This window comes from Semicossyphus pulcher, unplaced genomic scaffold (genome assembly GCF_022749685.1).
Source record: "Semicossyphus pulcher isolate SPU_LCO1_2020_fin unplaced genomic scaffold, fSemPul1.0.p SCAF_8, whole genome shotgun sequence".
Classification (NCBI taxonomy): Eukaryota; Metazoa; Chordata; class Actinopteri; order Labriformes; family Labridae; genus Semicossyphus; species Semicossyphus pulcher.
Genome location: NW_027211759.1, coordinates 6549247 through 6575849, shown reverse-complemented (window position 1 = coordinate 6575849; position 26603 = coordinate 6549247). Strand labels below are relative to the sequence as shown.

The 26603-nt window shown below is 43.4% G+C and overlaps 1 protein-coding gene across 1 annotated transcript in view; it reads right to left on the bottom strand.

Moving 5' to 3' along the window:
• The window catches only part of met (MET proto-oncogene, receptor tyrosine kinase), an 82035-nt gene that overhangs the window by 18689 nt on the left and 36743 nt on the right, over window positions 1–26603 (bottom strand). Inside the window, exons 5-12 of the mRNA XM_069686029.1 lie at window positions 26253–26429; window positions 23975–24132; window positions 23268–23382; window positions 22258–22394; window positions 20980–21150; window positions 20557–20656; window positions 7661–7870; window positions 3044–3193 (exon numbers count right to left, since the gene is read on the bottom strand). Coding sequence (XP_069542130.1) covers window positions 3044–3193; window positions 7661–7870; window positions 20557–20656; window positions 20980–21150; window positions 22258–22394; window positions 23268–23382; window positions 23975–24132; window positions 26253–26429 — 1218 coding nt within the window. The remainder of the gene's footprint in view (window positions 1–3043; window positions 3194–7660; window positions 7871–20556; window positions 20657–20979; window positions 21151–22257; window positions 22395–23267; window positions 23383–23974; window positions 24133–26252; window positions 26430–26603) is intronic.

The following is a 26603-nucleotide window of genomic DNA, read 5'->3' as shown; positions in this document are numbered from 1 at the left end:
ACACACACACACACACACACACACACACACACACACACACACACACACACACACACACACACACACACACACACACACAGACGGTCTGTTGCCACAGTCTGGAGGCAGATTACATCAGTGATATTGCTTTTGCCATTATTAGGTTTAGTGGAAATGAGGTTTATACTGCAGATGGGATAGCGTGTGTATTTGTGTGTGTGCGTGCATGACTAGGGGTTGTATGAATGTGTGTGTGTGTAGGTTTGTGTCGCTAAGGGATATTGTCTGACCGTCCCCTGAGATAAAGGCTTTTACTCTGAAGGCCAGTTCACAAGTCAGCAGGGATAACATCTCTGGTCTGGAGCACGCTGCCGCTTCACTCGCAGGCAACGACTGGATTTTATTTTTAAGGATGACAGGAGGACGTCTGGAGATCAGCATCTCATATTGTAAAGGTTAGACAAAAATCTTGTAACCTGCGGGATGTTTGGAAGCTCTTTGTACCAAGAACACAAAATATGAGTCGCATTTTAGCGCACGACTTAAAAGAAACGAGAAATAATAATTTACATAATCAATGTCTGATACACTTGATATGCTATAATCATTAATAAAGAACTGTGTGTATCTGTGTGTTTGGGGGAGGGGGTATTCTTCTGACATTTCTACACCGTGCGTCCCCTTCTCATGACATGAAGGATGCTTGACTTAAACTCAAGTGACGAGACAGCTGGATGCTGAGCCCTCTCACTCAACACACTGCGTAATAAACTCTCCCTGAGCTGCTTTTTTTTTATTTTTTATAAGGGACTGCATTAGGACGGGAAAGTTATTGAAGTTTCCTGTAAATGATGTGGAACGCTGGAGGAATGTGGTGCTTTCCATGAATTTCCACCCAGAGCAGAATGAAGAGCTCAATATGGCCGACGGCAGAGAACGGCCCCGTTACTGCCTCCGGAAAACTGATCTTTTCTGTTTCATTAATCACCGACCTGGGAACAAATTGAAGAAACTCTAAGTGGTGAAACGTTATCAATTGTCACCAAGTCAAATTAAATCAAATATACTGCTGATAATGTTGATTAACTGGGTCTGGCACGTACTCCATCCATCTATCATCACTGGGTGTTATGTTGTTGCAGAGCGGCGAGTCAGCCGCCTCCTCCTCCTCAGGAGCAGGTGCTGGGATATGATACCTTTTATTGCTGAAATTCCTCCTGTGAGCATGATAACACGAACTGTGGGGAATTTTCATATTAAAGTGGCTTTATAGATCTTTGCTGTATCATATCCACTTGATGTTTGATACAGAATCTCTCTTTCAGACATGATCAGTCTTGGCACACACGAATATTTGTGCTCATGTCTGTACATTTATTACACTTTTTGATTTTATCTGCACTCAATGTGTTTTAAACTCTTTTTTTCACTTGCATGATTTCTTTTTAAGGCTGCACGGTGGTGCAGTGGTTAGCGCTGTCGCCTCAAAGCTAGACAGCTCCTGGTTCAGATCCCAGTTTGGAAGTAGTGGGCCTTTCTTTGCATGTTCTCCTCGTGCATGCGTGGGTTACCTGCGGGTACTCCGGCTTCCTCCCACAGTCCAAAGACATGCACGTTAGGTTCATTGGTGACTCTAAATTGACAATAAGTGTGAGCATGAAAGATTGTCTGTCTCTGTGTGTCAGCCCTGTGATTGACTGGCGACCTGTCCATGGTGTACCCCGCCTCTTGCCCAATGATAGCTGAGATAGGCTCCAGCCCCCCTGTGACCCTGAACAGGATAAGCGGTATATCCGTATTTGACGCAGGTTTTTCAGACCCGGGAAGACCCGCTAATAAATGCAGATTGTCTCTCTTCCCATTGCCAGTGAAGTATACTCCTGTCGGTCTCTTTTCTGCTGCGTCACTGTCTGATGTCCCAAACAAGCCGGAAACAGGGTTACGCTGGTTAGGTCTTTATTGTATTTATTACTCAATCAGTCTGTTTATCAAACATCTCGGCGGCGACAAATTTGGAACGATGTTCGAGTGCTGCTTGGCGGGAGACAGGCGGAATTTGTAGCTGTGCGTGTCATAACATCGTGTCATAAAGCGGGTGGAGATTAGCGTGTCGACCCAGGTTTTGTGTTCCCATAGATGCCAGTTGGAGCCGAGGCGATAATAACCCGGGTCTACTGCAAAGTAATTTGACCCGGGTCTGTAACTTTTCCCACTAAGCAAAAAAGCCTGGTTTTTTGACCAGTGGGAAAGCGGATTTAGAGGGAGCATAAGAATTACAAGGCCACTGACTTCATCCCTGTAATGTTTGGGCATGTGCATGTGTGAAAAAAGGACTTGAAGTAATTCTGCTTGTTCACAGAGATTATTTCAGGGATTTCTTTAAAGTGATAAAGCAAAATGAACACTGTTTTTCCTTTTTATTATCGTCTCAAGAAGTTTTGTGGAGAAAATAAGATGGTAATCATACACGTTTATAGTGAACAGTACTCTACTACTAGAAAAGCAGACTGTTCACACACTCCTGGGTTAATCACTTCAAAAGGATAATGAGCTAATGACATGCAAGTGAAATTAATTAAATGATCATCAAACAGTTTAACACCCTGACACACAAGCATGCACGCACACCCTGCACTGCCTTCCAAACACCACTTCAAACACACACTGCTGTCAACATGCAGGGGAGCTGGAACAAGACACCTATTGAGTGGAGAGAGGAGGTTATGTGTTAGTGTGTGTGTGTGCTTGTGTGTGTGGTTGGTTGGGTGTGGGTGTGTATTGGTGGTGAGCTGGGTGTCTCTACAAACAAAAGGTTGTCTCAATTAAAGAAAGTTTCTTTGTTTACCAACTGTTTCACAAGCTGTTGGGAGGTGGTGTGGATGTGCACCTGTTTACTGTATTCATCTCTATATATGGGCTTTTAGTCTGTATGTCTGAATTATTTATTGTGTTTGTGTCAGAGAAAACAGCCTAAAGACCTCAATAATCAGCGTATCAGGCAATTAAAATGGCAAAAAAAATCCAAACTAAAAGCAGAATGTGTCTGTGTGCAGGTTGGTCTCACCTCCACCTGCAGCTCCTTGGCGGTGGCGGCCTGCAGCTCGCTGGGAACGGTGCACTCCAGAGTGTTGTCGACCAAAGTGAGACTTGCACAGCTGTGGTTGGAAACAGTCAGAACCTGACACTTCATCGCCTCCCTGTCCATCCGGTCACTCTGCAGGCGAGGGAGAGGGAAAAGAGGGTGAGAGGGCGGATTGAGAGGCAGAGGAAAACGGAAAAAGAGAGAGAGGCATATGAGATCAACAGATTTGAGGGAAACCCCTGGAATATTAAAAGGGAGTATTACTAAAGGTCAAAGGTCAGTGTGTCCAGAAAGTAGATGGAAAAATTTGAAGCTTAATCCAAAACGCAACTGGGCTTTGTTAAGGTTCTTGAAGACGTTTCACCTCTCATCGGAAAGGCTTCTTCAGTTCTAACTTAATCTCTACTTACAGATTCTACACAGAAATGTAGAATCGTGTATGTTAGGGACAGCAAGTGTTCTGGTTTTTGTCTGTAGTACGCTTGCAGTCCGAGTAGTAGTGACCAATCACGTATCAGCAGGCTGCGGCGTATGCAGGAAAAACAGTCCGTGAGGAGAGCAAAGCAGATTTCCTGACTTTCTCGAATGCTTCTTACAAATCTGCATAATGATGTTGAAAGTTCAGCAAACTTAAGACTTATTAATTAAAGTAAATTAGAAGAAAAATTGTTTCTTTTTTTGTAAACAATGCAGAACGTGGAAAAGAAAGTCTTGACTGGAAGTAATTTATTGCTAACTGCTGGCTAAACCGGACACACCCGGCATGTTCCCCGTTGTCCCCAGAGGCCATATCGTCATCAGACTACAGCCGATAGGATCTGAGATCAGTTCTAACCTGACTGGTGGACGGAGCTAGAAATATAAGCCTCTGTAGGTCATTAGTATGCTAATAGATGTATAATCCAGGAGGGTTGTTAACCCGGGCTGTTGACCTAACAGCAACGAAGATGGAAAAAGTGTTTTTTGTTAAAATAAGTTGTCATCAAACTATAAAAACTGGACAATAGGCAATACAATAACTAGGCAGGTATGCGCAGTGAACCTCCTCCACTGTCTGCTTTGCACTCCTTCTTTTCCTCTTTTGTACAGAGAAGCCCAACGAGGCAGGGGAGACCTAAAAATCTGTTTTCCCGAATTCCCCCCCTGGGAATCAATAAAGGATTATCTTATCAATAAACATCAAAACAAGAGAGAAGAGCATCATGGTAAAAGTCAAGGTGCCCAATTCCAACACGAGGCCTTTTGTTTGAGGCCCAATACACAATCAAGCTGCAGAAAGTTCAAAGTGGAAGATGCTGACTGTTGCCCACGGTGTGTCCCTGGCCCCATAGCTTGGTAGGGCCACATAAGTCTTTTCTTTGCACTTCACAGGTCTCTGTATCGTAGTCCGAAACATTCAAACTCTTTTTATTTTGCAGCTTTCAAAGTATTAATACGACTTTTAAAAGGCCAATAAGAGCAACGGCTGCATGGCTAACAATATGACACAAACTTCATAGCCATATTTAAGTATCAAACTCATAGCTTGCTCAAAATATATTGGAAATTTTGAAACACAAGCCTTCAAACATTGTTGGAAAAAGAGGGTTAAAAAGTGAGGTAAATGAGATGCAACAGGTTATGGAGGAATGAGTTGCATGTTGGCAGAGTTCACCATGACTCATAATAACTGAAAGGAATGAGCATGAACTCAGTTTTCTGATGAGTAAGACAGAGCGGTTTACTCTCGTGCCGTGACCTCTAGCGGGATGACAACAAACACCCCCTCTGAGATCTAACTGGAAGCACACAAAGCAATTACCAACGTGAGTGTGCGTAACAGAGTTAGTGAGTGTGTTCAGTATGACGGGAAGCCGTGAAAAAGATCAACGCAGCCTAATTTGTCCTTTTTCTCAACTCTCAGGCTTTTTCTTTTTCCATTGCTTTCTTGTCTCATTCATAAACACACTTGTTCAAGTGCAGCAGAAAGGCAATAAAGAGAATGATGGCATTCCTTGCGTGACAGCTTGGGATTTTCCAATTTGACACAGAGTGGAGGCTCGCACCTGTTCCTGCCCTCTCTCTTTCCCTCTCACACGCTTCACTCACTCTGCCAGTCTACAAACACAGCTACGCAAACCATTTATTCACCCACTCACTTGCAATCAGGACACACACACAAAGACAACATTTTGTAACAAGAACATCCCATACATGCAACCCCTCGTTCGGCGTCTTCCTGCACTGTAAGCGTGACAGTACTGTACACACAGCTGAGAAGAGTAATTAACGTTACTAAAAAGCCGTCGCTCAAATAAACTTTTACGATGATAATTGGATGTGACATGCTTCTCTGTCTCCTGTGAAGTGATGGGCAGCGATAAGAGCATGGCCACAAGCCAAAATCAACAGCCATGTCTTCATGTGCCGCCATAGTGGTGCCGAGTGTGTCAGTCAGAGCTAAATTTTCCGGTATTTGTCTGTTATTGGCAGGGGGTTAGAGTTAACAGATGCTGCTAAATGAGGCCAGCATTTGCCCTTTTCCTGAAGCCATCACAGGGCAGGGTTATCAGATGGCGTTAAATAAGGCCTGTTTCGGTGCAATGCCTAATACCATCCCCCCATGGGTAAAAACTGAGGGTTTGTCTGGGATGAAGGGGGATGTCGGTTGGGTTGGTGGTGGATTTAGCACTGGGGCCAAGGTCACGTCTGGGAAAAAGAGAGAGGAGAAGGAAAAAAAAACTGCCAGCTGCCACAAACCATCGAGCTGCAGTCAACAAAATATGAAAGAAAGAAACGAGGAGAAATATGCATTTCATTGTGTTCCTAAAACAGGCTCTGGGGGATGTGGTGGCTTGTTTGAAAAGCAGCATTAATATGTCAAGAGCTTTGACCTCGGCAGCCAGAACAATGCAAGTCAAGAGAAAGAATACATAGAGAGGTATAGAAACTGAGGAGGGATAGGGGGTGTAAACGATGGGAAACAGACTCCACTTCCTGTTATTCTTTCTGTATTGTTTCCTTCCCAATTTGACCTGGACCATGGGCGGATACGTACGTGTGAATGTGTGAGCTGGGAGGCAGAGTTCAGGAAGAACATCAACCTGGTCGTTCAGTAAAACTCTGTAAACCAAATCTCTGATTTGAAATAGACCGAGTAACTGTTTACATAGCAAATGTTTCTGACAGATTCTGACTTTATTTTCATAACCAAACACCACAAGAGAAACTCTGAACACGGCTGATCGCAGAGTTGTGTATTTTACAGGGTAAGCAGTGCGGTTCAGGGCTGGCAGTGTGTCATGTATTTAGGTTCCTGATTTTACATGTTCCTGCTGCTGCTGCTCTTTGAAGCACTTCTTTAGCTTTTGAAATTAGCTACAGGCCATAAAAAGAGATTTTCTGACTTAATAACCTTAAACTGGACAATTACATTTTCTGCACCTGTTTTTGCAGGTGCTGGAGATCTTTGGAGTGTTTACCAGAGGATTCAGTTCTGTAGCTGGCCCACATCGCTGACCTCTAACCTTTGTTGTTCTGTGATATTTATTTAAATATTATTGAAAGACAAGTGAACAACTCAAAGTCTCCTGTCTTTTAACAAACAACTGTTATGACCACCAAGTATTCATTTTATAGTGTTATGTACCTTTTTGCAACTATTTCAAACCTAGGAAATCTGACAGACAGTTATCATTTCACTTCTCGATTGATCAGAAACTAAAAGACAACAGATGGTGTAAAATTCCCACGCACATTAGGCCATATGTCAAGTTAAAAAATCACATTTGTTAAGCCATTGGCTACTGTTCGAAAACAGCTAACGTTAGCATTCAGTTCTGTCTTAGCTATCATTACCATTTGAAAGTGTAACCACATATCAAATAGGAAAGTTGTAAATACCCAGCTATTGGTCATCATACCTAGGAAGTTAATGTCAAACTTAATGTTTACATTAGCATCTGATAGCTAACAGAAACAACTGAGGCTATGAGGTTAACCCATTAGCTTTCTTTAGACAACAGCTAACGTTTGCGTTCAGTGATGTCTTAGCTAACATTACCATTTGATCGTGCATACAGATAAAATAGGAACGTTTAAGTACCTATATTTTGTGAGTAACGTTGTCTAGGAAGTTAGTGTTAGACTTAATGCTAGCATTAGCATTTGATAGCTAACAGAAACCAGTTATTGTTACCTAATAGCTTTCTTTAGATGACAGCTAATGTTAGCATTCAGGCAGACATTAAAATCTTAGCTAACATACTGATAGCTACAGATTTAGGCCTTTAATATTTAATCGTGTAACACTGTCAGCTGGTAATGTTAGCTAAGCCATAGCTGAATGCTAACATTAGCTGTATATATAATATATATAATATAACATACTCATATATAATATATGTTATAATACATATAACATTATATATGATTTGTTTGATCATCTATCATCCAGCGTTTATATGTATAGCAACCTCATACACAGAGGTATAATGTTAACAACAGCCTTTGAGCTTCTGGCCCTGAGTGGGACGTTAGAGCAAGATGGCCGCCACTAGAATACGGCAAAATGAGCATTTCAATCGAGCTGAAGACTGAGTATGTTAACTGTGGTCTCACCTTGAGCTCCACGATGCTCTTGTTGTCCTTAGACGTGAGCTTGGGGTCCTGGAAGAGGGGGTCCTCCACGTAAATCAGGTCCCACTGTTCTGTTAAGTAGCCGTCCAGGACGAACGCCACCTGGGTGACCACGGGCGGCTTCAGAGATGGCTTTCTCAGCGAGGGGGTGGTGCACTGGATGGACGTTCGGTTCTCACCGTACACACAGCTCTGCATTCAGAAATACACATAGAAAACAGAGGGTTAGAAGAACTGTAACGAAGATTTAGCTTCAAAAACGCAGGTTTAAAGAAATTAGAACTGCACTCCTGACATGCTTTCACTTGTTTATTATTGTTCAGGAAGACTTGCCTTGATCAAGTGTTTTCCACCTTTAATAAGACAAAATGTTAACGCAAGTTTGGAGGGCTATATGAGCTTACTTTGTGCAACCAAAATCAACAAAAAGGCAAGCAATCATCTTGTTTTACTTCTTGTGTTACTTTGTATCTTTTCTGCTGTCTTGATGATTAAACTTGAGTACCACGGGCAATGTCACGATACTTGCACACTAATTTTCCTTCTTTGAGGGCATGCATTGAATCCTAACTGCACAAACGCAGCATCGCAGTCCAACTGGAATCGATCTTCAGGTGTATTTGGGTACAACTTCTTGGTATGTATCCAGATTGTGAAGAAGCATTCAAATGATTAAAACTAACCTTGTCAAAGCTCTGTGCACACTAAAACGCTCATGGATTTAACCATCAACATCAACCCTTTATCTAAATTAAAGCTGATTCTAATTTATATCATCTCTGTTGTACATCTAAAACATTTCCTTTGAGACACAACAACCAAAACTCTTCAACATCTTTCATCGTTTTTTGGTCCCTTAAAGTAAAATCAAACAAATATGTCATCAAACACATATGTGCATAAAGAGACCTGAACCTCTCAGCTTTACGACCCATTGTGTAAACAGCTCTCTCCAGGTCTTAACTCTGTCACAATGTACTGTATGTACTACAACCATGCAGTAATCCTCTGTTTGGCACCTTCTTTTATACTCATACACATTATATGAGACACCGCCTGTTTTCAGCTGCTGCAGCGTTTACACGCATGGCCTGAGGGCACAACAGAGTCAATCCCCATGCTGTATTCAGCCCACGTAGGCCTCACAGCTTTAGTGCTTAGACCTCCCGGCGAGAGACAGGAATCTTAGAAATTAGCCCGAGTCCTTTTTTATCGAGGCGTGGCAGAGTTTCATCAGAACGTGGGTATCAAACGGGCAAAGGGGCGCTGAGGTCGATGCCAGTGTTTTAGACTGCATTAGGGGTTGAATTGGCTGCTCAAGGGGAACATGTCTTTGAGAGCTGGATTTAATGTTCTTGTGGCTCATTTGATTTTGTGTTAACATTTTTTGTAGTTGTGCAGTTATTACAGCACGCACTGTTTAGTCGGCACAGGGCCACAAACTCTCATGAGGGAAATTAACTTGTGCACAATAGTTAAGAGTTCCTGCCACTCTAACAAAGCATAAGCTCTCAGATACAAGTGGGATACCAGCAGGTAAGATTGTCTACCGGCAAATATATATAGCAAATATTGCCGCAACTTAATTTAATCTACTGGCTCGTCACCATATAAAGCGTTTAACTTAATCTATATGTTGTTTTCTTGCGGTGTTAACAGATTGATCTATATACAGTAGAGCTCAACTGGAGGGTTGGGCAGAAGAAGCTGCTATTAATCAAGATTTGAGATGTAAGTACAAAGAAATTAGGCCAGGTGGGACCAAGGATTAAACCTTATGAAATATTGGTTTAGACCTAAATCACGTTGCATCACAATGAGAGCTTAAGCTTAACACAAAGGAAGAGCAGCCCCAGTCATGTTTTAAGACACATAAAATGCTCTGATTAAAATAATAAATCTCCTCCTCCTCCCTCATTAAAAATTCCTGAATCTGCATAGGCTCCGCCCACTATGCACATTTCCAGCCGCTCCCTCCGTCGATAAAACAAACCACGTCTCTGCCATCGTTTAGTGGCAACTTGTTGAAACTTAGCTAGCTTGAAATGTAGTCATTAGTAGCAGTAACGTTACCGTAGTAGTCAGCAGTGAGTTTGCAAAAATTACGATGACGGTTACAGCTGGCTCGTGCATCGCTCAAGATGTTGCCATAGGTTGCACATGATGATATGCATAGCGTCACCCCGTCCTTTAACGGGATTGGCTCCTTAGGTTTGTGACGTCTCAAACCTGCCAATCTGAAAACTTGTTGTTCAGCCTGTCCTTGGTACACTGCAGTTTAAAAGCAGACAGGCCCAGCCATGGAGATGACTGCTTGTCCCTGATATGTCTGGTAGCACATGGAGACGTTTACAAGGAGGGGGTCTTTAAAATAGGATCTAGCTCTACATTTAATTCTAAACCAAAATTTTGCTAAACTCTGATCAGAACTAATCTTGGATTAAATTAATCTTTGTTGGTTTAATCCAGTTTAAGTGTTTAAAATCTGCCAAAACGAGTTTCATGAAGATACATGGTACATGATTGCGACATAAAGTATCAATAAAGGCTTAAATTCAACAAAAACAAAGTGTTGTAAAACACACGCTTACACAATGTTGTACACAGTCAAGCTGCTGAGCTGTCCAAAGTTTTACAAACAGAGAGTGGGAGAGAATTTGGTGGGGTGTTTTTAAGGGAGCAGCTTCCTAATGTTGGCGTTACAGCGATCAGGATCTGGGGCAACGTTCCCATAAACTAGAATTTAATAGGCAGGCTAACAGGGATGTGGAAAATTAGTGGTTATAAAATGATCTTTCAACCCCTTCTCCGTCTGTCAATCTGCTGCAGCACGGTAGCCACCTCTCATTATTTGTGCATATCCTCAGATATGCTCCAGAATTTTATGTTCCATATAAATGTGGTTGAGCCGAGGTGGTAGTAAAAGGAGGCTGTGTTTTTATCATTATAGAGATTGTGGTTGTTTCATTATGAAAAGCAAATATCAATATAAAGCCGTTGAAGAGTGTCATGGCATGATCTTGCTCCCCACAGGTGCACTCAGAACAAACCAGACTCGTTTGGCATCGCGCTGAGAGATCAATGTTGATATTTGCTCTGTAGTGTGTGTTTATCTTTTGGGCTACAAAGGTACATGTGTCCTTGAGTCGATATCCCATGAGGACAGGAGGTAGAAAAAGATCAATGTGCCTCTTGTGACCTTTGAGCACAACAAATTCACACTGCTGTTTAGTGAGTGGGTGCTTACAGAGCTGTTGTGTTCATTTAATTGACTCACTTACAAAGAATGACTGACACACAGTCCTGATGATGTGGATGGGTTTCAGATGTTCTCTAACGTACTTCTGATGAAACACTTTGGGTTCACTGGGTTCATACGGTAACCCTGATGGTCAAAACACAACACGTACTTAAACAAATATATTTGACAAGGCACCTGGAAAACCTGGGACATACTCCTTGTTTATGATTGGACAGAAACAAAGACGCTCTCCGTCATGTACCTGTAGTCATTGGCTTCAGTCTCAGGACCATAGCTTTTCAGGACAGTGCCACCTAGCGATGGATGACTGCAAGAGCAAGCGAGACAGAATTCCACCCGAAGTCTACTTCCTGTCCAAAAAAATTATGACATCCAAATGCTACTTCCTGTCCAAGTAGTGTTTAGCAGTCGTCCAATCACTAGGTGGCGCTGCGCACAAAAAACTAAGATCCTGGAAAAGTGGTCATAAGACTGCAGTTTCGACTTCTGCAGGAATAAATGGACTTCTGGAGGTTCTGTCCAATCGCCAATAAGTGTTTCTACAATCTTGTTAATCTCTGGAAGCTACGGCCAACTTTTTTGGGGCTTCTGGTGTAGCCAGCGATAATCGACTTCCTGCCTGGACTTCCTTTTCCCTGCGTTGCATTGTTAACAGTCCAACAAGCAAACTGAGAAGCACAAATGGAGCTGGAGTTGAGATGCATTCTCTAACAATGGATTGTTAGCTGCACATGCATGCAGAGATTAATTAAAAGCTAAACCGTCGTCAACCACTCTTTGACAGGCAGTGGGAGCCAGGATGGCATTATGGTGGATTGCGTTCCGCCCCTTTTGCTCTCCACACGGACGGTTTTCCCTTCATGCAACCACAGCCCGCTAAGAGGTGATTGGTCAACACTTTCAGGACCAAAATCTCGTCATGTGCCTTCAGATTCTGCATTTAAGCATGATGTAAGATAAATGTTGTTTCTTAAATGTTGTGTTTTGATCTTCAGGGCCACCGTAGGTTGGATCCAATCTGTACTGATATTTCCATTTTGTGAAATGAAGCAGAATCGATGTCAGCCTATGTGGACCACGACGTGATGGCAAACAACAAACAATGACCCTACAGCTAGACCTACTACTGCACGATGGATTATAAAGTTTGTTATGCTTCCAACAGCTCAACAAACTGCTTGAAATCTGACTTCCAACACATTGAACGTTATCCGACTCCCTGGAGAGTCATTGTGACTGCCGTAGCAGTAGCAGCTCTGTCAAATTGTTGCTGAAACTTCCTCATACACTTCCCTGTCGGACTCCCAAGTGAGCTGTAGCAGCCCAGATGGACATATACGAACACATACTCAATGTCTCGTGCTTCCGCAAAGGCTTGAACACACGCGTAAGGACAAAAACACATTTAAAACACACATTCATGACTATAGAATATGTCCCCGTGTGTTAGGATAGCGCTAGGTCACCTAACAAAAGCGATCCAATTAACCTCTGTCTTCCTGCCAACCAATAAGGAGCAGGAGAAAGGGACTATAGGGTAAACCCCCCCCCCTACTCCCGGGAGTGTGGCGAAAGGAAAAATATCCTGTGAATGAGTGGAAATCTCAGTCAGTCTCATTGTTCAGTGGATGTCTCCTCGCATTTGAGATACAGGAGGTGAAGGGCTTGTAGTTTGGGAGCAGCTGTAAATACAATCGCTGGAGGAGCAGGGCAGCGAGCGGGCCGAGAGGTTTACTGTGGGGTGATGAGAGAACCAGCGATCCCCAAACTGCCGCCGTCCCTGAAGTATCATTAGTGTAACAGCCTGCGAAAATACCAAGTCATAACGGAGCTCCCACGTACAAAAGAGCTTGTCAAATCTAGAGTGATTTATGCCAGCGAGGTTTTTCCTACTGGTTCCTACCATGCTGTTATTACTTCCTTGGATTTAACGTCTCAGTGCTGCTCATTTTGGTGTAAGTTTCACTCTTTCCTCTTTTGCATTCGACCTTTTTTGTAGGTGCACGTCATGTTTCATTATCCATGCTTCTTCTGTTTGTTTTTTGACTTCACTATTGCTACTTTTCTCATCCCGGTGATCGAGTACCGCCACTGTCACTGCCTATATTGACGTCTCCTGCTCACGCGCAAGGTGGCATCTGCTTAGCATCGCTTTCAATTTCAATGTTTAGCAGCTGTATTAAGTCCGTTTTCTTTCCTTCTGCCACATGTTACTGTAAAACTCTTTGGTTGGTTAAGGCAAGGCTGCACGGTGGTGCAGTGGTTAGCGCTGCAGCCTCACAGCTAGAAGGTTCCCAGTTTGGACGCAGGGGACCTTTCTGTGTGGAGTTTGCATGTTCTCCCTGTGCATGTTTGGGTTCTCCGCTGGTATTCTGGCTTCCTCCCACAGTCCAAAGACATGCTTGTTCATTGGTGGATTGCCCATGAATTATCAGTCCAGGATGGCCCCCGCCTCTCGCCCAATGACAGCAGGGTTAGGATCCAGCCGCCCCTGCGACCCTGAACAGGATAAGCGGTATAGATGATGGATGGACGGATGGATGGTTTAGGCATGAAAAACTAGTTGGTTAGGTTTAGTAAACACATCATGGTGTGGGTTTGAATAACGACTCTGTGTTAACTGTCAATCACACAGAACTTGAAACCAAGTCTCCTGCTTTAAAGTCCATCCAACACTTCACTTATCCAGTGTGATTGACAGCATGAAACACAGAGGTAACACCTTGTTTAGCAGCATTTATTTATGGAGTATCCCTCCATAAAACTAGCAATGTTGCAGTGCACATTATTTTGCTTAGGCGGAGTACCTATCACGCTCTAAACATCTACAATTTGGGTTGCATATAATTGCTGAAATACGGTATTTATTCCACAGCTTTTAAAGGGTTAAAGACCCTTTGAAACATCTTAACCAGTATAGCAATTGAAGTAATTTCCAAACCCAGTCATACTTAAAAGCACTGCAGGTTTGATGTGTTCAGTAACCTGTTTTCTTTGACCAGCCCTGCACAACCACAGTCTTTGAAGCACCCAGACTGCTGACAGAGGGGAAAACGTTACTCATTCACCTTCATTAACTTCCCGCTCTCAGATACCCCACAGCTGTACGGGGTTTGGGAAAGGAAAGGGGATTCACGGGGCGTTCAGGTGTCAGCTGGAGGGATTGAACCCACCAGGAAGAAGAGTCTGAAACGAATGAAGATCATTTGTGAAAGCAGGCGACAGGTGTCCGGCTACGCTGACGCCTCGAGTTAAACCAAAACTATCTGTGATGGTGCAGCCGGGGCGAAGCCAGAACTCCGCTCCCTCCGCTTTGTGAGTGATGTGTGAAAATGTGCAGATCACTTTTTTTTGTTGTGTTTTTGTGTATGTGCAGCCCCCTTTGGCTTTGTGACCATGCCAGCTTTTCCACGACGGATCGTAAAAAAAAAAAAAGTCTTTCATGTTGTGGGAAAGCTGAGATTGGCTGAGACCAGGCTTTACTCGAGATCTGAGGCAGATATCAAGTCAACAGTGGGTGTTTTTTTTTTTCTTTTTCATGCTCCGGCTCCAGCTGAGACCCCTGAACCTCTGCTGCTGGCTTTAAAGAAAGTCTTGGTTTCTTCCTCTCCCTAATCTGCTTTGGTGAGAAGATCTTATGGATTCTTTAGGGCAGATTTCACCGACTGAACTGAACGTCACTTTTGCTGCTGTGGCTTCTTAACCGATCGCACGGCTGACACTTGGGGTTATGAACGCAGCTCTGGAGGCATGACAGGCTGGCTCACATTACCAAGAGAGCTGTTCCGCTGGCGATAGAAACCTCTGGGAAGTCCGTTTGTGAAAGATCCGTGCCTCTATTTTGAAGGGTTAAGACAATAAGACACTTATACTGTCCCTTCCCAGGCTCAGCCCTAACTCATCCCGTTTACTGGAAGGAATTTAACAGGCGACAGCTGGGGCCCTACGGGGCATGATCCCATCCTAAATCATTAGGCTTATTTTATACAGGCTGCTCGCTTCATGCTCGCTCTCTCTCTCTCTGTAGGAAGCAAGAAATTTGTTTTTGTAATTCATCTCTGGTCTGTTATTCCAGTTTAAAATGAACAATAAACGATCAGGGCAAGGGTTCGCTTTAACACATCAACCTGCTGCCTTCAGATCTCAACAGAGCAGGGAGGTTTCCAACAAAGGTTTTCAAAGCACTCCCAGTCTGCATGCTTTCTAATGCAGTCACAGCATCTGTTTCTGACTTGAAAGTGAACTGAACCCTGACAGCCCTTGTGTAAACTCACTGTGCCGTAACACACAGGTGACACATAAATAAAATATTAACACACTACACCTCTAAAATTACAGGTGAAATTACACCCTGTCAACTTAGCTGTAACTGTCACGCACACATCAGACTAAACAGCCAGTTAAAACTATTTTTGCCTCTCTATTGTTCGGCAATAAGCATTTAGATTTGTAATCTTTTAAAGCCTTTTCATAAAAAAAGTATCTGGTAAAAGATGTTTGGCCACAGAAAATGCTTGTTTCTGATTGGCTGGCAGGTGTCTCCTTAAACACAGTTCCAGTCTGTTAACTAGTGTTTGAAATCGGTGAGCCAAGTATGCTAAACTGCAGGTAACCAAGGCGACATTGCTTCGGCTTTGTCCTTCGTTACTGTAGAAACAGACCTAACCAGGAGCTAAACTGACAACAAACTAAGAAGTGTCTTATTATTTTGTGTATCAGGACACGACTTCTGCGTTACACACAGCTGAAGAAATCGTGCTCTGGATTCAGCATATGGAATAGAAACGTTTTAGCTAACTGCCGAGCACTGAGGCTAACAAGCTAACGTTACAGGCTTAAAGGAGAAATTTGATTGAGGAAGTGTAGTTTAGTGAGCTCCCTGGCCTCCGCCGGATCACGCGTTTCACGTAGTCTGGTGGTTTTCCAGGGCCCATTGGAGAAGCGGATAGCGTCCTCCAAAGGCACAGAGCGAAATCACATTTTTTTCTACTATAATGGCATTAGCTCCCCATAATAGCATGATAGGACTGAGGTTGAAAATCGGCGAACTGGCCCTTTAACATACTGCTTCATCTCATGCAGATGCACACATTCACACCTGGAGACGTCCGTGTGCAGCAACGTCAATGATCTACTGTTGACGCTGAGAGCATTTGCACTGCAGCAGTTGGATGCTAATTGCTCAAAGTTTCCTTGATTGCAACTGCCAAGGGAGTTGACAGCGGTACATGCACGTCCAGATACGTTACTTACAAGGTGCACTAGAGATCAAACCTGCAGTTTTTGGATCACAAGCTTGATTTCAAAGCCCTCGTGCTGCGTCTGTTCACGCTGTATGTGTGTAACTAACACTCATCTCCCCAGAGACCCATCAACGACTGACCTGAACACAGGTCAATGACCAGGGAGAGGGAAACTGAAAGACGAGACACTGCAGGGAGTGTGTGCGTCTCCTGGTGTGCATGTGTGTGTGAGAGACAAACAGAGGGGAGAAAGACAGATAACAGATAAAGGGATAGAGGTTATGATGGAGACGGGTGTCTTATTCCAAGAGAGTACGTGATCAGGATCAGTGTGTGTGCGAGGATGTGTGTGTGAGTGTGTGTTTACTGAAAGAATTATCATCTCCTGACTGGACCTGCAGCAGCGTGTGCCTCGAGATGACAGATAACATCACTACAAAGCACTACTTGTCCTCAAACCGCCTCCCAAAAGCAAACATCACACACGCACACGGAGTAAAACACACCTTCGCCGCGAAAGAAGGGCTGTTTGTTTGTTATGACTCACGAAGAAATATGTCACTATCACTGTGAAAGAATATGTTCTCTTACGAAACTGCTCCTAATCTTTTAACCGTTTGTATTTTGTGTTTCAGAAAACAACTCCTGCCTGTTGTTTTATTTTCTCTGGAGGTTAAATTACGTCTTTGCACGGTGCATTGTGTGCAGTGTAACCGATAAAAAAAGCCGCTCCATTTCTCTCCTTTCTTTCAAAGGATGTGGTATCATTTTAGCAGCAACTGTAATGAAACCGAAGCTGTGAGACTGCGCACTATAGGAGTGGATCAGCAGGTCGGCAGGTTCACACAGAGGGGAGCATGGTGGGGAGTTTCTGTGGTCAGTTATTATTACCTTAGACAGCGCTGACGCTCTCTGGCTGCAATATAAAAAGTAAAGTGTTACTGCACAACAGTCGCCAAAAGAATATTGTTTTTTCCCCTGAATGTTGTGTCTTTGTTAGGAAGTAGTGGTCCACGATTTATCTTTTATATCATGTTGTTAAAGATGATCCAAAAATCAGAGGCAGAAGGAGGCAATGCAAAATGTATTTTATAGTATTTTTTTGTCCTTACTTTAAAGATATTTCAACCTTTTCTCAATAAAAGTGAACATTTTTCTCAAAAAGACGGTGAGTATTTTGAAACAAAAGACAATGTAGAAGATTTCTGCACTAGTACCAAGAAAAATACAGCATTAAAGGAGCAGTCCACCCCTGGAAAAAGCCACTGACAAAGCTGGTGTTCTCTGTAATCGATAGAAGCAAAATCGGCGCCATAGCTGTGGAGAAAGTTGTACAAACAGCTCGTGGTTTCACCCATTCTACATTCCTACAACACCCAGCGTGCATTGCGCCCCTCCCTCTGAAAGGAACGGCCCAGCGAGAGACGCTGGAGTGAAATACTACCGTGTCGCTGCAGGCAATGGCTCAGAGCGGTACAAAATCAGAGAGACGATGAGAATACACCTGTGGATTGTCTAAAAACTCTTCAGGTCATCTACATTTCAAACCTGACGATTTTGAACGAGACATGACATCAGAGGCGGGCGTCCTAGATTGAGGAAGTGTAGTTTGGCAAGCTCCCCAGGCCCATTGGAGAAGCGGATAGCGTCCTCTAAAGGCACAGACGAAACTGCATTTTTTTCCTACCTTAATGGCGTTAGCTCCCCATAATAGCATGATAGGACTGAGGTTGAAAATTGGCCATCTGGAACATCTCATTTTGCAGTAAGTTCCTGCACTAGATGATATTATGCAGCATAAGGTCCTGAAGGTGTTTGTCTGCGATCAGTCAGTAGCACTGATGAAGCCTTAAAATGTCTTCCTAATATAAACCAAGCACTGTTGCCTTTGACTTACGGCCTGGATGACATTTTAGAAACTCCTTTCAAAGAGCGTCATAATTAAGCTACATCCATTTTGCAGACGTTTTAAGGGCCTGCAGACAGCCCGGTGAAAGCGTGTGAGTGTCAGGGTGGGATAATTTAAACCACCCTCATGGTGGGCCGTTGCAGTAAAAGGCCAGCCAGTCTACTGCAGCGATGACGAGCTTAAAGCATGCTCGTGTGTGTGTGTATCATTTTCCTGCAATAAGTAGAATAACGTCTGACGGAGGTGAGGAGAGCCAGAGCATCCTAAAGACCCAGGCCTGCTACTGTGTTTGAGTCAGAGGTGACAGCTGGATCCTAAAGATCAGACGCTGGAGTTTTCATTTCCTTTCTTCTCCTGTTTGTCTGATACTTAAGCTCTTTTCCATTGTCCTCTTTCCCCCAGATGGGGGCGTTAGTCTGTATAATGACAAAACCATGCATGTGACAGTCTGGTGTTTGAGAAAACAAACAAAAAAAACAACTGGAACCAGGATATAAGAAGCAGATAGAAGAACCGTAAGGAACTTAACCAGGAAGTGAAACGTTTCTATGGCACTATCAACTTCGATTTCCACTACAGCAGGGTACACGCTACACGATAATCAAGAGGAATTTGGGCACGATTCCCCCCTTCCAGCAAGAGTAAGCAAAACCCTGATTTTGATGGATCTTGCCAGATGTTCCTGTGGTGTGAGGGATGTTAAGAGTGCTTGTACTTTCCTCGTTCTGCTCGGAAGAACGCCGTGGCCGCACCGATTTCAAATCGTAAATATTGAACAGGTTTAATGTTTATGAGCCGGGGGAACCTCGATGACAGCCAGGCACGCACTCTGTGGATTGTAACGTTTAAGGAAGCGATAGCCAATTCAGAAGTGAGCTGACTGAAGAAGGAAGCACATCAAACTCTAACAAAGTCTCCCCGACTTCATCCAGAGTTTATCTTCGTGAATTTTCATTAAAAAGTCCCAAAACTATCATCTCCTATTCTTCCTGTCTGTCCTCCGCCATGTTTGTTAACTCTAAAGTCTCGTTTGACAGCGAGAGATTTTGTGAGATTCCCAGTTGTGAGAGTCGGACTCTGGTTAGATCTGTGTGTGGTGTGCTGTGTTGGTCATTGCTCTTCACACACACTATCGATCAAAACTGTTAAATCGATCGTCATGTGTGGGGTCACATTTTCAACACCTGTTAAGCCTTCAGGCTCCACACACTAAAAGTCGACCATTTGAATTGTCAGTCTAGAAGACTTGGGTCAGCTTTTTTTGGTCGGTGCAGTGTTTCCTCTCGGATTTATTTCAGCAGCAGGGGTGGAGGGTTTTGTTGTACCACCCGGGTATCAAAACTATTGCTGTCAGGTGGTTATCTCTTACTACCACACTTTAATTGTACTCTCTTCTTCACCTTATTACGTTTTAATTCAGTCCCCCCAACACACCTGCCCCTCTGCTCTCTGCACAGCTGCTGCCCCCCTCTTTCTGTCCCTCTCTCTGTCTGCTGCATTGACCGTCTTCATCAGCAGTCTGTGTAATTAAGTCACAAAAGTTAAATATTTTCTCTCGCAATTTCAAAACAGCACGTGAGCCGCGTGTGCACGAGGGATGTTATTAATGACGTAGCGATCAAAACGATCCATTGTTACCTTATTACATGTATGAGTAGGGACATACGGAGTTAGATACAGCCGATATAGGCACGTGGATTGTTTACATTGGATGTTTGCACTTTTGTTTTAAGGTCATAAACTTTACTCACTTTACAAAATATGTCTCGAAATGTTCGTGTCTATCGTTTATGAGGCTTTTACTGGTAGGTGAGTTATCAACAGAGGTCGTATGCTCTACAAAAGACACAAACCCGGTGGAAACCTGGATAAAGTAGTTCAGGCTGTGAGCTGAACTACCACTCACTCACTTTAAAATCCTTCTCCAAGGAAATGATATCATTAAAAACAGCTAGGCATGTTTTGAAACACAGAAATTAGTTGACTTGGAAAGCTTGGTTGTCCGCCAGATAACCTGCGCTTCCGTAAAATTCTGATTTTATCGGTAAAACTTGAGGCACATGTTGGCTGACACAGGAGTTTGGTTTGAATCATTGACTAGCTTTATATTCTATGGCCGAATCCAAGTAGGAGTCAAGTACAGCCCTTGTTTCCATTTAACCTTAATAACCTCAGAGATTAGAGCAGTGGTTGTCTTTATGATTGATGTTTGAACAGGTGTTAGAAAGGAGTGGTTATATCATTAAAATGAATTCCGTTCAAAAGTTCTTACACTGATTCAAGTGAGAAGTTTCTGGTGTTTCCTCGGGAGCAGGAACGTTTCTGGGGAGGCGGGCGAGTTAAATATTTATCAGAGAGGATCTACACTGTCCATGGGGCTTGTTTTGGTTAACTTAACCCAGATTGCAAACTTTATAACCCTTTTTTTTCTCATTATGGGATGTGAATCCCCTCTCGTACTCACCACATGAAACACCTCAGCATCCTGACTGGTGGTGAGAACCATCTGGGGCTGGAGGCCGGACTGGAGGAAGAAGCCATGAGCCGCCACTGTGCAGCCTCCACTACAGCGAGGAGGAGGGGGGGATGACATAAACGGATGTAAGCGTCAGCACCAGACAGAGACACAGTAGATCCCCACTGGGAAGGACCTGCTGTTAGCGTTAGCAGTTTACCCACTCGTCACCTCCCACTCATTTCCTCCTGCTGTAAAACTAAAGCATTATTCTGTCTCTGCTCATCCACAATGATTCTCAATCAAATTCACCCCCACGTTTCCCCTCGTGTTCCTCCTTTTAAGTCAAGAATGCAAGCTGACAATGACAAAGAGTGATATCGTAACCGTTTCTGGGAACCAAACCTCACTCTGAGGGAATGTGAGTCTAACCTGACGAAGGAGCGTGAGGGCTGGATGCTGTTGATGATTGGGTCTTGGTTGTAGGTGAACAGCACATTGGCCTGATGCTCCACCGAATCCACCGTCAGCTTCACGGGCTGCTTGGAGGGAACAGCGGAGTGGTGTGGAGGTGTCTTGCAGGTCAGCATGGTAGAAGACAAGCTGATGGAGGTTGGGGTGGGAGAAAAAAAAGAGGGTATAAGGGTAAACACAGTGGATATATTGTTGTGTTACTCAGTACAGTGGAAGCCATCGTCAAAGCTACGATTCATGTATTTATCTTGCATCAGCCCTGCACATCACTCTGGAAGACTTCAGCTCGAGCGGGAAAAAAAAGAAGGCTCCAGTTCACTGACAAAGTATTTTTCAGCACACACAGTAAAAGTCAAGTGACATTAGAGTATATGTAACATAGAGAATTAATCTAATCCATGTTTAGCATGCAATATCCTTTTACAATCTGCAATGTGTTCTAAATTAGTGCTTGACCGATATATCAATCAGCCGATATTTTAAACTAGATATCAGCCTACGCAGATGTATCGGTAGAACAGTAAGATAAGCGATGTCGGAGAAAAATGTTCACACTAATTGTTGGTTTCTTTATTTGTATTCATGTTATTTGCGACCACTTGTCTTTTCAGGTGCATAACCGGTATGTAAAAAAAGCAGAAGGAATTTCTAGAATTTCTTGCATGTCTTTCCATGTCAAACAGAAAATGAAAGCCTGTGCTCATCGTCTCCATCAGCCTCATAGCGTGTATCACAGTGCTCTGACATACGTTACGAATAGTGTGTTCTGGCTCACCAATGTGTTTTATATTCAAAGGTGAATTAACCTCCTTTAAGCAGATGCCCAGTTTTTATTTACAAAGACAAAACAAAAGCCACTTTCTTATCTTTCTAATCATTAGGGATGAAAACCAAAACTTCAGAGTTGGTAAGGAAAGTTTTAAGGTTTAAGATCTACAGATGGATCTTAAACTTAGTTATGCTGAAAGTTTTTAAATCAGTGGTGGAATATAATGAGTCTGGGCTGTCTAAATGGGGTGTGAATGTTTTGTAGAATCACTGTTATGTTACTCACATGTGTGTGCTTAATGTTGACTGCATGTCTGGGACAAACCTGGTTACATAGAGGTAACAAAAACCTCCCCTGCTCCCTTCTTAGCCCAAAAAAACCTGACATGCAAAGTTGACTTTGAAGAGTTTTTCATGTGCAATGGGCTTAGAAAAAGAAAGAATAATAATAACAGACAGTGCACTGACCTCTGGATCTTACAGGCTGCTTTCCCTATTGTCACGTCTCGCTTGCTTCCTGTATCTAGAAAGGCTCCTCTGATGGTCAGCATGGTGTTTCCAGACTTCGGCCCGAATGTCGGGAAGATTTCGTGGATCACGGGGTCCTGGAAGCAAAAACACATCAAACGCTTTCAATAACTCGATCGAATGTTAAAGGGGACATGTTTTAGCTAAGTGTTTTTGAATCACGTTGGTAAAGTTTGTTTCATTTTAAAAACTGCAGATTTTTATTTAATTATTTTTCGGAGCCTCTTCTTCCTCCTGAAACGAACAAGCCGTTTGGCCATTCAAAGGTCAGACCATAGCCACGATTGGCTGACAGTATTTGGAGTGACCATGTAGCCCCTTGCACACATTGGGGAGCGGCCGTACTGCACTGTCGCTCCACAGTTGTAGAAAACATCTCTGCTCTAGGATCGGTTATTCGGCCTTATATGTACAAGCCAGAATCGCCCGGAGGTATCAGAAAGTTGAAATCTTGACAACGACTTGACTACAAGCTCGTGCAAGAAGGCAGCCTGAGGTGAATGACGATTGGTCGATTTCAGCGAAAGCAAAGTTCTACAGAGAAACCTGCCGCTGTTCTGAAAGTAGTTCCTTCGGTGAAATGTCTGTTGCAGTTGACCACAAATACGGTGAAGAGTCACAATACATAAATAAATAACTGTGTCCAACAGCAGCTATGACATCAAGTATAGATGCTGATAGTCCGACTGTAACTTTGCATTTATTATCTATATATTTTTTGTGTTAATTTCTGCGATTTGTGTCGTATCGTTTGTTTTTGTACATTGTCTTGTCAAAACAACATTTGATCAAAAAGGTATGGATGCTGATAGACCTACTTTTGCATCAGAATGTACCTTCTTTCACTACATCTATAATCTATAAATGTTATATTTTCCTGAAAAATCAGTTCATAGACAGACATTTGTGTCGCACAGTGCAGCACAAACAAGGACAAACAGGATTCTTACCACAAAGGTGAAGCCCTCCATCGTGGCTTCCTTGTGGCCACTGGTGACCTTCACTGTGTGTCCTGACGGGGTGAAGTTCCCAATGAACACTGGGGAACACTGCATCTCAGTCCACCTAAACACAACCCCCCCAATGACAACACACAGAGCAGGCATTATACCCCGCCGCAGCCACACAGCATTTATCCTAATTCAATGATCTTTTACTGCAGCGATGCACAAAGATGCATCTGGGATCGGGCGGGCGGGTGTTCTTATTTTTTCCCTCCACTTTGTCATGAGGTTTGTTTGTAGAAAAAGAGACTTTTGAATGGGACACGGCCCCAGTGGATTTAGGAGAGAGGAAAGTCTGGATGCGGAGATTTTTTCCAGCAATTTTTCAGTTAGAGGAGTCATGTGTTGAATGCAGGAGAGAGGGAGGGGGGGGCTTCTTAACATTCCTTCTTCAACACAATAACCCCTATTAAACACGCTGCCCCTATAGGACGCCAGTGTACGGCTGCCTTCATCTCTCGTAAACACCCACCGTTTAACACACACAATCTGTCTCTCTCTGCCTCCTGAATGTGGCTGAGCAGATACTGTGCAGGAACACGGACGAAGCCTGTGCTATTACAACACGCACACAAACAAACAAACAGGGAGGGTATCGGCATTGATTTAGCAGGCATGGAAGGTACAGCAAACAAACACACACACACACACACCTGTTGACGTTGTCTTGTCGAAGCAGTTTGCAGGGAGCCCCCGCCACCTCCACCGTCACCACAGAGGCCTTGAAGTTCTCCGTCTTGTCGAAGCCGAAGTTGCGGCCGCATATCGTCACCAGTGTAGAACCTCGTATGGGTCCAGAGGCTGGGGACACCTAACACACACACATGGGACATTATTAACTTTTAGAAACGTGTTTTTTGTTCCTGTTTAGAAGCGGACATTGATTTACCCCTCCTGCCCCCCTGTCCAGGTGTATTTGTGTTCTTGCCGTCTTTACTGACAGGATACACATACGACGGTTACTTTTCCCAGAGCTTTCCCCTCTTCCATCCTCTGTTATTGCAAAGACCTTTGAAGCTATTGACTGAAATTACATTTTGTGCTATAAAGCAACAAAAATCTGTCAATACCGTATCGTAACTGTAAAGAAGCTGAAAGAATTTCTTCCCCCACATCTCACACTGAGTTTTTGCCTCCTTTGTTTCCAAAAAAATTTCCATCCACACAAGTACGGTTCCCAAATGAAAATGCAAAAACACAACAGAAATGCTGTTATGAGAATGCCGCACCAACAGGGGGCTATATTACCCGGTCATGCAAAGAAGAAGAGGAATCGCAGCCAGTTAAAAGTCTGAAAAAATCTATCCCGACGCCTCTGTTCCTCAATATAGTAGACGAGTAACTGTACATATATGTGTAAACATGTAAAAAGTCCTGTTAAGCAACACTGTTTATGTCACGTCCGTCATTTTGCAAGAAATGTCGCCTTAATAGTGACGCGTCCCCATGAAGATAATGACGCACATTTGCACCGTATGCAAAACAGAGTTTCTGAAAGTCTTCACCCTGGCCGGAGTTTTACAAAAGATCCGTGACCTAAAACGGCGTTTGTGTGGATGAAAGGTCAAAACGCAGAGAAAAAGCTACGTTTTGAAAAATACCCGCGTAGGTGTACACATGGCCTTATTATTTTGCTTAAAGTGATAATCTCCATTTTCCATCAGCCAGCAGTGGTTGGTCTGCCAGAGAGGGTAGGCGGAGCTAAGCAGCTGCTTTTCTAGTTTCTGCAAGTGTTGCGAGTAAACAGTAATCTACTATGGCTGAACAAACAAAGAAAAGATGGATGACTACAGATACAACTTCAACAATAAGTGAAAATCCAAAGAAAAAGAAACAAACTCGACGCTCAGATGAAGCAAACAGTCTAAAAAGGAAAGCGACCGTCAGCCAGGAAAATCAAGAGTTACAACCGGAGCCAACCGTGGACGTCACACATGCAGCACTGTTTGGCAATTACCATTTATCGCCATAGGTGGCGCCAAAGAGAGCGAAAGATCTTCGAGATTACAACTTTAACAGTCAAATGTTTTCAGTGTTGAGCGGAGGACACTTTCACCCTAAATGGCAGCCATCTTGGCTATGTGGGGGAAAGAGCAGACATTTGGCCAGTGCAGACAGGAACACAATTTCCATATTGTGCGATACAGAGAGCACAGACACAGAAAATGCACGTGTTGGATTTAAATTAGCTTACTAACCAAGTAGGTACATAATGTCCTAGATGGCAGTGAACTGAAGGAAGAATTGTGCAAGAAACATTCATGCAACCTTTCTGCAGTTATTACAGCTCGTTTCAAAATATCTGCTTGTTAAAACAGCCGCAGAGGAAGAGGTGTTTTTACAAGTCCTATTTGGTTGCATTTAGGTCGAAGGAGGTAGCTTGTTTTTTCTATATACAGTATATGGAGACAGTCTGACAGCATGGGGTGCTGCATTAAAGTCAGAAAGAATAAACACCACCCACACTGTGCTCAGTAAAGTCTCACAGCGTCAGAGCGGTGTTATATAGAACAGTGCTGCTGTAAAAGCTCTGACATTTCAGGTAGGACCATGACCTTCACAGACAGCACACTGTTAAAACAAATACAATGTGAGCATACAAATCACGGGTTCAACAGACAGGTTATATGAGCTGCGTTTGGGAGGAGAGGAGTGAGGGACAGTTTGAACAAAGTTTGAACCTCGTATGATGTGATCACATGAGAGGTGTCCCAGAAAACTGAGTCAGCAGAAGCTGTACGGTTACGTAAGTTAACTTTGAGTGTTTGCAGAGCGTTGAAACAGCCGTGAAAAGAACAATGAGGAATTGATCAGAGTCAACACAAGCTTTTGCCACAGTGTTTTGTATTCGAACAATATTTTCAGCCAGCTAAAGAAAAGTAAAAGTGACGAGATAAAGTAAAATAAAGTGCTGCTTTTTGCCCTCGATACCTTAGTGATGACAGGTGTGCAGTAGTCCTGGGTCCAGTCAGAGGAGGCAGGACACTCTTTGGCTCTGGTGCACTGTCCATCACACCAGCCACACTCTGTCACCCGAGATTTCAGCAAGCAGGAAGTACAGGTGGTCAGTTGATTACAGCCAGGGCCAATCAGAGGGACCTTAGTGATCTGGGAAAGAGGACAGAAAGCATGATGTGACACTGTTTTGACACCGTTTGTGAATCAGAGATCAGTCAGAAATAGAGGAAGAAACTAAAATATTAGTTGTTTTAGTAGTTGTTGTGAAAAGTAATATGTTCTCTACTTGGAACACCTCTTTACTAAAAAGGACCACACTTTCAT